The 11,961-nt window shown below is 44.4% G+C and overlaps 1 protein-coding gene across 2 annotated transcripts; it reads right to left on the bottom strand.

Moving 5' to 3' along the window:
- Positions 1-1,231: 1,231 nt before the first annotated feature.
- Positions 1,232-11,422, bottom strand: si:ch211-156j16.1 (uncharacterized protein LOC564557 homolog). Of its 2 annotated transcripts, XM_058642469.1 has the most exons (5): positions 10,827-11,422; positions 4,608-5,126; positions 4,315-4,423; positions 3,946-3,994; positions 1,232-2,852 (listed from the first exon to the last, which is right to left on the bottom strand). In XM_058642469.1, the coding sequence occupies exons 1-5, from the start codon at positions 10,888-10,890 to the stop codon at positions 2,796-2,798; spliced, it is 798 nt and encodes a 265-aa protein (XP_058498452.1). In that variant the 5' UTR covers positions 10,891-11,422; the 3' UTR covers positions 1,232-2,795. The 2 variants fall into 2 exon arrangements, with proteins under 2 accessions (XP_058498452.1, XP_058498453.1); XM_058642470.1 differs by lacking the exon at positions 3,946-3,994 and having other exon boundaries at positions 10,827-11,354.
- Between the last annotated feature and the right edge of the window lie 539 nt (positions 11,423-11,961).

Genomic DNA, 11,961 nt, shown 5'->3' with positions numbered 1-11,961 from the left:
TTCTTTTTTTTACATGTATACATATGCGCTCACACATTTTGTAGTTATTTAGAGATACTGTATGTAACACGTACAAACCAAACACACACAATAGACCACACAAAAACACACGTTTTGTCCCTAGCCAACACACAAGCAGTGGTTTTGAATATGATAGTTGGAGTGTGTGTGTGTGTGTGTGTGTGTACTACAATTTGGCCGGTCCTCACACTCTGTCACACCATAAAGGGCTGTTTATGGGCTAAAGTCTGGTTTTAATGTTAGGGTTAGGCATTTAGTTGGGATGGCTAAGGTAAGGATAAGGGGCTAGGGAATACATTATACAACATTCACACACTTTAAGACTTTTTTGAGGCTTCATAACTGCTTTTCTAGGACATTTTGTCGAGCGTGATGGGTTTAACATGCTCATCTGGACAAAGTCTCTTGTCTCTGAGCGTGTGTGTGTGTGTGTAAGTGCACATGATCAATGTTGGCATGCCCACCAAGGAAGTGACTCCACCCTGTTGCGATCTACAGAATTCCCCTTTGCTGAAAGAGGAGAGAGGGAGCTACTGGCGAGCAGCTTCACAGCCATGGCCCATAGCCTCTCCATCTGCCCGTCTCAAAAGGCTTCATTGTTCCCAGCAGTCTGAGGCAAGAGAGAGAGAGCTGAGAGCTAAAGAGAGCTATAAAGCTCACCGGTGGGGCAGAGGTTGGGGTGGTGGGCGTTGGACTGCTGCCTAAAACCACATGGAGGAGAGGGAGCCAGACACAGAGCATCTCTGTGCGACTCACAGTCTACTATTGGAGCCTTGCCTTAGCTTAACAGCAGCGTATGAAAAACTCCACAACATGACATAAAATACACACCTAACCGTCAAAGGGCCCAACCGTCTCAACGGTTTGAGGTCATACTGTCCTACATATTTGATGCTGTTTGTTTGCCTTCTGTAAAAAAAGTTGTTTTTTGAATTTGAACGGCCCAATCAGAGTGGGCAGCTGGACGTTGCCACTGTGGAAACTTCTTAGTGATGTGTGTGAGCTGCACGAGTGTCATGTGATTTCAACAGTCACAAGTATTTTGGACGTATTTTGGAACTGCTGCTCACAGATGTGTTGACTGTTGGGCATCGCCACGGTAACTACATAATCAAAGATAGGAAATGGAGGGCAATTGGAAAAGCTCAGAGGTATTTCATGAACAAAAGACAAAAGAAAGCTTTCAGAGAACTAACTGCAAACATTTGGGGATTGTTTTCTGTTTTTTTTATTGAAACAGTATGAACCAGAAAAAAAAGACAACAACACTGCAATTAAATACAAGGTTCAAACAAGTCAGATGGCACAAATTAAAGACCTAGAACTGATAATATGTGGCAAAGCAGAAGGGAGGACACGGACTTGTCGTTGCAAACATTTGCAGTGTCTAAAGCCTATTCATTATACATTACGTCATTCACTCAGTGCACATATTAAACACGTTTGTAAAGCCAGCAGAGCTGAGCTGAGACTTCATAAATTGTACACCCATTTAGCACACTTACAATGCAAAAATAGCAAAGCAAAGGCCATTGCTGCCTAACACTGTGCACTAACACTAAGTGCAACTATAAACTGTCATCCTGCGCATGCAATTTGGGGTTAGCCCAATTTAAAGATGAATGTCTGTTCTGGTAATCTACCTATTAACAAAAAATACCGTGGACACATTGTCAAGACATGCCTGACAGTCACTGGCTGCATGAAAGGCTTCAGCCAGACGTCAACAAAGATGTTCTGTTTTTGGAATGGGAGGCAGTTAATTAAAATACGGTCAATTCACATTAATAACACACACATCAAAACTTAAAATCCTCTTAACTACCTAGAGAATACCAGAGACAGTGGCACAAACCCTTCTGCTGAATTTCACAGATATGTATTAGGTTTTTATAAGTCAGTGTCAAAGTGGGCAGAATGTCACGTTACTCTTGCAAATGAGGGTGCGTTTTCCTTTCTGCTAGCCCCATGCTGGCCAACAAAGCGTGTGAGTGTCATGTCAGGAAACCTTCTGCACATGGTGCTTCATACAGTTGGCCAACATATCCGGGATCTTTGGCTTGTCGTTTGAACTGGTGCTCAGGGGGTGTGTTAAAGGCCACAACAATTAGCCAAGGCTGCCTGTATGTGCTCTGTATTCCACGCTATCAAATGCTAAACTATGCTAAACTGCATTATGAGAAAGTCATTAGCTGTATACTGTGTAGTCCCCTTGCATCGTATATACATCCTGAATTAAGTCGCTCTTGCATTTGCCCTGTTCCCATCGTCCTTGTGTGCTTCTAAATTCCTTTTATTTTGTCTGTATTTTCCATTTTTAGGTCCTTTTCACAAACTTAAATTCAGACCCCCCCCCCCCCCGCCCCCCACACACACACACAACATGTCAGAAAATCCCCTTCTTCTCCTTTCTTTTCATTTTTTTTTTTTTTTTTTTTTTTTAAACAAAAATGCATTTAAAAGCCTTGAAATTCTTTGTGACATCCTGCTGTCACCTTGTTTCGTTTGATGAGAGAGGAGGGAAGCCAAAGCCTTTTGTATCTCTGGCTTTAGGGGGAGTCCTGGAGATAGCGGGGGAAGGTGAGGATGTGTGCTCATGTACCCCTCTTGTCTCACACTCATATACATTACATACATACACATACACACAAAGTCCCTCCCCCAGTTTCTCTTTCTTTTCTTTTTTTGGCAGTCCAGAGTCCTGGTTAGATTGGATTAGTCCTGGCGTTGTACTTTGTTTCTAATGGTTGGAAATGGCGTCACAGTTCAGTAGTTCAGAATTTCCAGAACTTTGGGTTCTCATGCTGCTTGGCAGATTTTTTCTTCAAGGGCTATGGAGTGAGACGAAAAGAGGAGAGGAGAGAAAATCAGTATTTGCACAGTAATGAATCTCCAAAGTGACGGTCACTGGTTAAAAAAAAGGGCGGCGGGATTAATGGTGTATTATCTTACCTACAGTATCACAGTCACCATATCTGAGGTGCAATTTACTTGTAGATTAAAGGAGATTATATGTAAGATATTCAACTAGAGTCTAAACAGGGTACTGCAATACAAATTAAAAGTATTCCCAGGTGCTGTCCCCGCTCACCCTCATCTCTACAGATTTAAGGCCCTTGTATACCCAAACTGAATTTCCGTTAATTTTATGTGGAGTATTAAAACCCCGCTCACCAAGCAGCTAAACTATTACATAAACTATTATATAACTACTACACGCATGAATCATAACAGTGAATATATTGGCTGTACCATTGTTGTGAGTGAAGCCAGGATTTCAGTTTGAATTCTTTAGTGACATACCATGGCCATTTTATGAATTCAAACAGTAGCTTTCTTACATATATGTCCTTTGATTCACCTGTTACAGTACAATTAATTAGGGCTGAGGGTAAACACACATTTGCAGGATGATTAGTGTAAAAAGATGTTGGTAAATTTATAGAAAAAGGAAAAACAACATTAGGCTTTAATGTTTTATCAAAGAAAAAATTAAATGTATAAGTGTATAAGTGTTTTGTTTTAAAGCAGTTGGCTTTAGTGTTGACCAGAGTAGATTTTCCTTTTAGACTGCAGGTTTAGACAGCAAGATTTCAAGATATACAGAGAAGTGAATGTTTGTAAAATAGACCATAGAAAGGCTAATAATGCTAACTTGTTTTTAAGAAGCTGACCCATGTCTGACACAAGCCCTCTGTTTAGAGATCAGATTAAACTGCTTGGTGACCACTAGCCACACAAACGGAGACTGAGTCAACAAACATGTTAATTTCTCGCTGTGTCAGCGAGAGGTGCAGCAACCATTAGGCCTTGGTCAGTAGAGTTTTTTGGGGGGGGTGGGTGGTGGGGTGGTTATCAGACTGTTACACATCTGAGATGATAATCAGGGGGTTCAATAATTAGCTGAAAGAACCAGAAATTTACAGAAATCATAACGTTGTCTTTTTTCACAGGTTTTTTGTTCCTGGCAGACCTGTGACACAAAAAGAATATACATCATTAGAGAGACATGCAGTTGGAGAAAATGCTGCCAATGAGATGGGTCCTCCTTTACTTTCATGACATTTGTTGTAATTCTGCTCTGGGGAACAGTTATAATGTCACTCCTATACAGTATGTGTTGGAAATCTCTAATTGATCATATCAATAAGACTTGACCTCTCATCATATTTAGAGGAAAACAGAAGATATGACTTGTTGCACACATCATTACCGTAACTGTCTATGGTTTCATGGATTCAAGTCCTGTGCATGTGTCTGATACGTGTCCACTGGGAGAAGTGAGGTACTTACGTGTATTTCCCCATCCTCCGCACCACGACAATCACTACAGCGATGACTATGACCACTGCCAACAGAGCGCCAATAACGATGCCAACCACCTGACCAGAGGTCGGATTCTCTGTGAGACAGAACAACAATAGCTGCTCACTTTTCCACATTAAAGATTTTTGAAGATTAAGATGGAACAGGAATAAGAGATATTTAGTTTAAAGCCATCATTGGCGTTTAAAAACCACATCAGTCAAAACTAACACCTAACTTCAAAAGCAAAATCTTTGCACTACCCTAACTTCCATCCTCACCGTCTGGCTCACTTTCAACCACAACCTCTTCGTCTTGTCCCATCTCTGCGTTGGTGGCTTCCGTCAGCTCGGGTTGGACCTCGGGAGCTTCTGTCACCTCGGGTTGGACCTCGGCAGCTGCTGTCACCTCGGCTTGGCCCTCGGGAGCTTCTGTCACCTCAGGTTGGATCTCGGGAGCTGTTGTCACCTTGATGGCGACTGTGTGGTCCTCCGTCTGTGTCTCCTCAGGGGGGGCTGTGGTCTCCTTAACAGGAGCATCACTGGTGAGAGGTTCTGCTACTTCAGCAGCAGCAGTGACAGTTTCTGTCCCAGAGACAGGCTCTTCAGTATTATCTTTCATGACAATGGTGGTCTCCTCCAGTAGAGCTAATGTTGTGGCCTCTACAGGAGCCACACCTGGCAAGGTTGGAGGGGGACCAGTGATAACAGTGAAGTCCGCTCCTGTAGCCTCAGATTTTTCTTCTACATGGTCTATCTTAGTGAACGGGGTCTGCAACTCTGCAGGGATTTCTGTGGGACCTGGGGAGCACAATTGGGACAAAGATCACAAATGGGTTCACATGTACAGGTGTAATTGCCACTAATACATGGATTTGGACGTTGCTGTTTGGTTTTTACAGTTTACAGTTTATTGTTTGGTGTCATATATGCAGAGAAACCACATTAATAGAACTTGGATGAAGCCCGTTGTTTCTTTCAGATGTTACTGTATACAATACTCATGTTATTGAGTAAAATATTCAATTCAAAACGAAGCACAAGTGTGTATGTGCGTACACAAATCACATCAGGATACCATCACCCTAACATATGGCACACAGTAATCCACTCATATCCACATATGCTATACAAAATACCAGGTGCATCATCTGTTAAAAGCATTACATAGTCCTATAGAGAAGGTAATGTTGTAGGATATTAATACAACATTTTTAAATGTTGCATTGATGTTCCTCCCACTAAGACGAGTGAAGACGTTTTACTGTGAACCTCACAGAACAGAATAGAATATGGAATGACTGTGATGACACAGTACAATGTGCATTACCTCCTGAACGGTCATGTTAATCTCAGTGTGAGGACAGCAGAGTGTTTTAGCACAGGTCCAAATAAGGTCAAAATGAACAAGGCAAACATTGGGATTCCTCCGTGACATGTCATGAAATGACTGTTCCCCTCTCTCTCTCACGCACAGTCTCTTTTGATGATTCTCCCATCATCAGCGCATGGCCAACGTGACCGCCACACCCCATGACTTCATTAAACCTACATGCCACCTCCTTTCCTCCAGCCCTCCATCCTGTCTTTAAGGCTTTGTGTTTGCACACACACACACACGCCACATCCTCTGCCTCATTTCCTGTGGATGGAGCCGCTGCCACTGCAGCAGCAGCAGCAGCAGCAGCAGCAGCTGACATGTGAGGAGAGCGTGGAAAGCCTTGTTAACTCTCAGCTGCTTAGCATGTGCAGTCATTGGAGGGTGTGGCTGCAGAGATTGTGCCCGACTGTGTGAGAAACACCACTTGGTAATTTGCAGTTTCCTGACATACATTTGAAGAAATGGTGAACCGGACACATGGCGAGGAAAATTCCAGCCATATATTTTGGTTAGATGAAACTTTTAACTACCAGTAAAGACACGGACACTGATAAATGTTAAATACTTTTTATATAAATAATTAACATCTGAAGAAAAGGGTCTTTGTCAGAGCTCAGAGGTCTATGCTTGCACTAAAATGGAGGACTTCCATGTTGTATTTAAAACATGTATTTATCCTTGTGTCTTTTCATTAAGGCTTGGACTATGAAGTGTCCTGGGCTGAACCTAATCATTTCCCTCCAATAACCCGAGCTCCATCTCCCCACGTTTAACATCCTCCTAGCCACAACTGAAAACTCTGCTTGGACAGCACTGCTTCAAAATTAAGGAGGTAGATTTCAGTGTGGCACCAAAATTATGGTCTGCAGTTAACTTTCCACTGACACAATGTTGGCCTGGAAATCTGTCTTCTCCTTTGAGGAAAAAAAACCCAAAAACCCCTTTAAATCTGAAAAACGTACTTCTTACTGTAGAGAGCAGAAAGAAGCCAGTCTTACAAAGTTAGCGCCTGACATCATGCTTTCTCCATCTCAGTTTTCTCTAATTGTTCTGAATACTTATGAGAAGAGAGAATACTTTACTGGGGTAAAAATAACTTTGAATGGCTGGACACAATCGACGCAGTTATTCCTAGTCTTGTGCTGGATGGCGTGTTCATTAGCAACAGGCACTGTAAATATAACAAAACATTTGTTCCCACTTTGGCAGAGTCCCGGGGGTTTTTTAAAAAAAAGAAGAAGGAGAGAAAAAAAAAACAGCGACTCAGACTGTTTGTTTGGAGTGATGATAAGATGGTCTGCGCTTCAATTAGTACGGCCCTGCGCTTTGTGTAATTGTCCCTTAAAATTGCACAAACAATTCTATCATTATGTGTAAAGTTCCTCAGTATTAGCCCCGAGTATAGGATTTCCTCCCCACTGTGCTAAGTACCCTGAGTTAATACAGCTACACGAGTGAGTAACACAGTGAGACTGTTACAGCCCTCCCCCCCCTCCCCCCCCAACTCCCCTCATTTCCTTTTAATCATCTTCTCCCTTGTCTTCCTCTCCGTGGCCCTGCCACTCCCTGAGGACACGTCGCTGCTGATACATTTAAAGAAAGATGATTCCCTGGGGTGAAAGGGAGAGAGCGAAACCAAAGGGAGGATGGGGAAGAAACGAACGGTGGGTGGCTGGAATTGGAATTGGGGAGGGTGGTCTCTGAGAGAACGGTATGTTTCTAAACTGGAGAAGCTGCCCGACGTCTCCTCTGCTGCTTGATTTCACTGTGAACATGGCAGGACCTCTGGTATGCTGACTTAACTCTCAGCAAGATCTGTGTGTCTGCGCTAGCATGTAAATAGGCCCCGTGTTAATCCTTAAAGGTGGAGGGTTTGAGAGCAGGGTCAGATCCAGAACAGGACCCTTGGAGCTGGTGAGGATTTCCACCAACATGTGTCTGGGTCTAAGGACAGCCTCTCTTGATATATGAGTTTTGTGTTAACGCAGACATGCCTTTGTGTGCCTGCACTCTTGAGGCAGCTCCAGCTTCTTTTTCATTCTTTCAAAATCCTAGACTGACATTACGTAATCGTGGCGGTGCACTTTATTATTCCAAATTTCTCAGTGGTATGCCCAGGTCATTTTATCCATGACTACATCATTTCGACCACACGTTCTCTCTCTCCCTCTCTCATATCCATTTCCATGTGACGCTCGCAACGGCCTGAAATCATGCTGCCACTCAGCAAACACCAGCAAGTAGCACTGAGAGCGTACTGGATGTCTTTTGAGGTACTGTATGTATGTGTGTTTTTCAGTCACTTTATATAAGCATTACTAGACTGAGGACCAATGTTTTAGGACAAATAAGGTGGTTAGAAAAGTTACAACACAAAGTTTAGTGGTGGATCATAAATTTACTCCGGCCCTGCATAAATAAACTCTCCAAAGCGAGTGGCAAAGTAAGGCAGGAACAGCGTGTACAGTGTGAGACAGGAAAGCAGGGAGTAGCAGCATCCATCCATTATGATCACAATCAGCTGTCACTAAGTTCCCCGTGTGTGTGTGTGTGTGTGTGTTAGTCAAGTGAGCAAATTCTCAATCCTCTTTAAGAGGGAGAGGGTCCGAGTGGACGGTGTGAGGGAGTGTGAGTGTATCCACCTTTGGTGCCCAGGAATGTTTTCACAGTGATGAAGGAGGGAGAAGTGAGAGACGGGGGAGACCCACACATCGTATTGCACTCTGATTAGACGCTGAGCAGCATATACTCCCCCGCTGAATCAGCGGGAGTTGGCCCGTGAAGATACCAGGGCGTGCCATGCACTGCACCCCTGAGGATTTATAAGCAGCAGACGGGATTGAATATTCTCAGCTCGCCTTATCACAGACGCAACACAATGAGCACAAACAGTCACACGGGAACTGAATTCTTCCCCTGCTGGTCTAACACAGATAAGTCGACGTGCAGCACATCCCATCTGGACTCTATCACTAGGGTTGAGACTGGTAACAGACCTACGTCAAGACGGCCTTTAATCTTAGCCCTAACAAGTTCCTAACATGTAATGATTCATGAAATGCAACCGCTGCAGGAAGGACAATGTAAACAGACTGTTTGCAGCAGCAGCAGCAGCAGCATCGCTCTACTCCGAGGGCCGAAACTCTCCCTTTTCTTTCAAACAAAACACTTGACTTGACCTGACCTCTACGGTTTTTATCAAGTCAGCCTCTTAATGTATTCCTAATCTTGCTAACCTTCAAATCCAACTCCCACATCATAAAACATCCACCCAGTTCTGTTAGTGTTACTTAGACAGCTACTCCATGAGGTGCCAGAGAGGAAAGGTGCCAGAGATACATGGAACAGGAAAACACACACACACACACACACACACAGGAAGATTTTGGGCTGGACTGGGCTGCTTTTTTAGTCATGTTTGTTTTAGGTGCCACAGCTGAAGGCCTGCTGCTGTCTGGAGATGTCAGGTTGGTCCGCACTGTAACGGCCTCTGACTCCTTTCCATAAACAGATTTGTCTTTCTCCATGTGGAGTTTTTCTTTTTCCCGTTAAAAACAAAATGAGACTTTGGGTGAGACGTTGAGGTGCCTCTTTAAAAGCATGTGCCTCATAATTGGAGTCTAAGCGCAACATTTGAGTCACCTCTCAACTTGGGTGCGGACAAAGGGCATTGACCTCTGCCTTCAGCAGCCAGATGTGACAGGGATGTTATGGGCTCAGAGATGCAGACAAAACTCATTAAGAAGGAAGGAGGTGAGGGGGGGTGGGGGGGTTTGGGCAGCATTGTAAGGGAGAAGGTGAAATGTTTTACAGGATACATGACATTTGCGAGTTAACTAAAAGGTCCCATTTGAGAAGCAGAGATGTGAAATGAGCTGTTTGTTATTTTGTCTTCTTCAGGAAACTGAGGACGCCAAAATAAGAATCATACTCAAACTTTAGAGACTCCTTTTCAGAGTAAACCTCCATGGAAATGGGGCAGGCATGCCATCTGCGACTGGTAAAGGTTGTTGTTAAACAGTAGACCCAGGGACTCACTGCTCCCCCGGGGTCCAGACTCATCACACTTGAACAAGGGAGGGGGGGGGGGGCTTAGAGAGTTGCTGAGTGGAGAGGGGGTGGACGGGCGTTCGAGTTGTTCAAGTGATCAAGTTTGATACCCCACCAAAGATGGGTAAATGCCAAGGGGCGGCACAGTAAAAGGGTTTAATGGCACGTCACATAGTGGGTGCTCAGTCTGCTCCTGTCTCTTGTTCCTCACTCATGTGTGTGACCCTCCATATAGAGCGTCTCTCTATTAATACACACACGCACAAACACCCGCCCTGCCCTGCCCTGCAGCTCCGTCAAGCTTCAGCCACACACGCCCTCCTCCTCCCCAGGCCGGCTGTTTCCCCTGGTCAACAGGAAGGAAAGAAAGAAAGAAAGAAAGAAAGAAAGAAAGAAAGAAGGACAGAAAGAAAGAAGGACAGGGTCCCAGCAAAAGAGAAATAAGAGAATCTAAAATCTAAATTGAGGCTGGTGGATAAGCTTACAATCCCTCCCTGTTCTGGGAGACTTCAAAAAGATATTCTTTTCTTCTCAGTCAGTGCCAAGAATTTACAGACATGAGGCAGCTGACCTCCTGCTATTACATCACATTTCTCCCTCGTGTGCGCAAATCAAACTTTTCCTCCCGTCCAGAGCTCTGGAGTGATGTGAGAACGATGAGTCAGGGCACGTTCATCTGTTCAAATAAACGTGAGTCACCGCAGAGCTTTGTTGTATTAACACTTAAACCCAAAAGTTTGCTATTTCAACACTGATTCTCAGCTGAGGAGCAACAGCGGTCAAACACAAAAGCAAACAGTGTCCAGAGAAGAGTTTCCAGTGACTTGACAACATAAAGAATCCAGAAAAAAACCAAACAAATTGTAATAATATTTGGAAACACTTGAAGTTAGAGGATACACAAATTAAAAGAGGTTTTTATTTTCACTCTGAAAGCAGCCTTCAGAGTGTGGTTGTACAGTCATTAGGGATTAAATTAGACAAAGAGGGGTTTGGGCACATGGAGGCAGACGGAGAGAGGGGACACAGTGTGCTAAGAGGAGATCGGGGACTTGACTCTGTTCACTTACTTGCATGTGTGAAGGCACAGAAGGGGCCGGCCAGGGCCAACAGGAGCAGCAGCTGAACATTCATTGTGGTGAAAACTTTTCTCCTCCAGTCACGACCTTTAGGGACTCCCTCAGCGTACACAGAGCACAGCGACAAAGCCCTCACACACGTCGACACACACACACCAGACACACACGCCAGCTGGCTTCTCCAGGCGGGAAGGGTGAGCAATCAAAAGAATGAAAATAAGGTCTTCACAGGACGTTTGAGGGCAAAATAGAAGCCTGAGGTCTTCTGAACTGGGAGCTGATGATGAATGGGCGGAGCTGGTCACCAGTGCCGGTTGCTCCCAAACCTGGAGGAAGAAGAAGACTAAGAAGAGTGGAGGGATGTAGAGAGGACCAGGGTAAAAAGAGCCACTTTGAGGAAATGGGGAGGGAGAAAGAGAGAGAGGCAGAGAAAGAGAGAGAGACTGGCACACAGCAGGAGAGGGAAAAGAGCATGTAAGTGACGGAGCTGAATGGAGGAGGGGTGTTGGTACTGGTGGTGGGCTGGGCGGGTTGAGGAGCAAAGGGGCAGGATAGGTGTCCGATTTTGAGCAGGACGTCGTTTCAGAGGTTTCGAACCCTGTAATATCAGCAGCACTCACACACACAGACACACAGATAAACAGACCATCAGATAAAGCGTCTGGCACTACGCAGCTATAATTCCAGTTGATGAATGTGTACAGTTAGAGGAAGGTGTCTCCCTTCTTTCACATGCATGGGGCTTTGTGACTTACAGATCATTCTTAATTAGAGTTAAACAGGTGGTACCTACGCAGTCTTTAACGGTACTTTAGTGTTAAACAAGCAAACGGTGAATGAAACATGCTTCTGTATTGATCTTTTCAATTCACCTATTCATCTTGTTAGTGCAAAGAAAACACATCTGTGTGTGAGAGATTGCAGCAGGACAGAGAGACAGAGAGAGAGAGAGAGAGAGAGAGAGAGAGAGAGAGACGCTTTTTAAACTGGTTTCCCCTCACGAAATAGAGCCATGAATACAGTTGGAAGAATGTGTGACTTTCACACATGCAAACATGGGTGGTCTCCTGAGTTTACGGGCCACGGCGGTCAAACCTGGACCTAGCCTGACACCTGTTGGACAACG

Source organism: Solea solea, chromosome 11, assembly GCF_958295425.1.
Source record: "Solea solea chromosome 11, fSolSol10.1, whole genome shotgun sequence".
Lineage (NCBI taxonomy): Eukaryota > Metazoa > Chordata > Actinopteri > Pleuronectiformes > Soleidae > Solea > Solea solea.
Note: the sequence above shows the minus strand (reverse complement) of the source record. Positions and strands in the feature narration are given on the sequence as shown.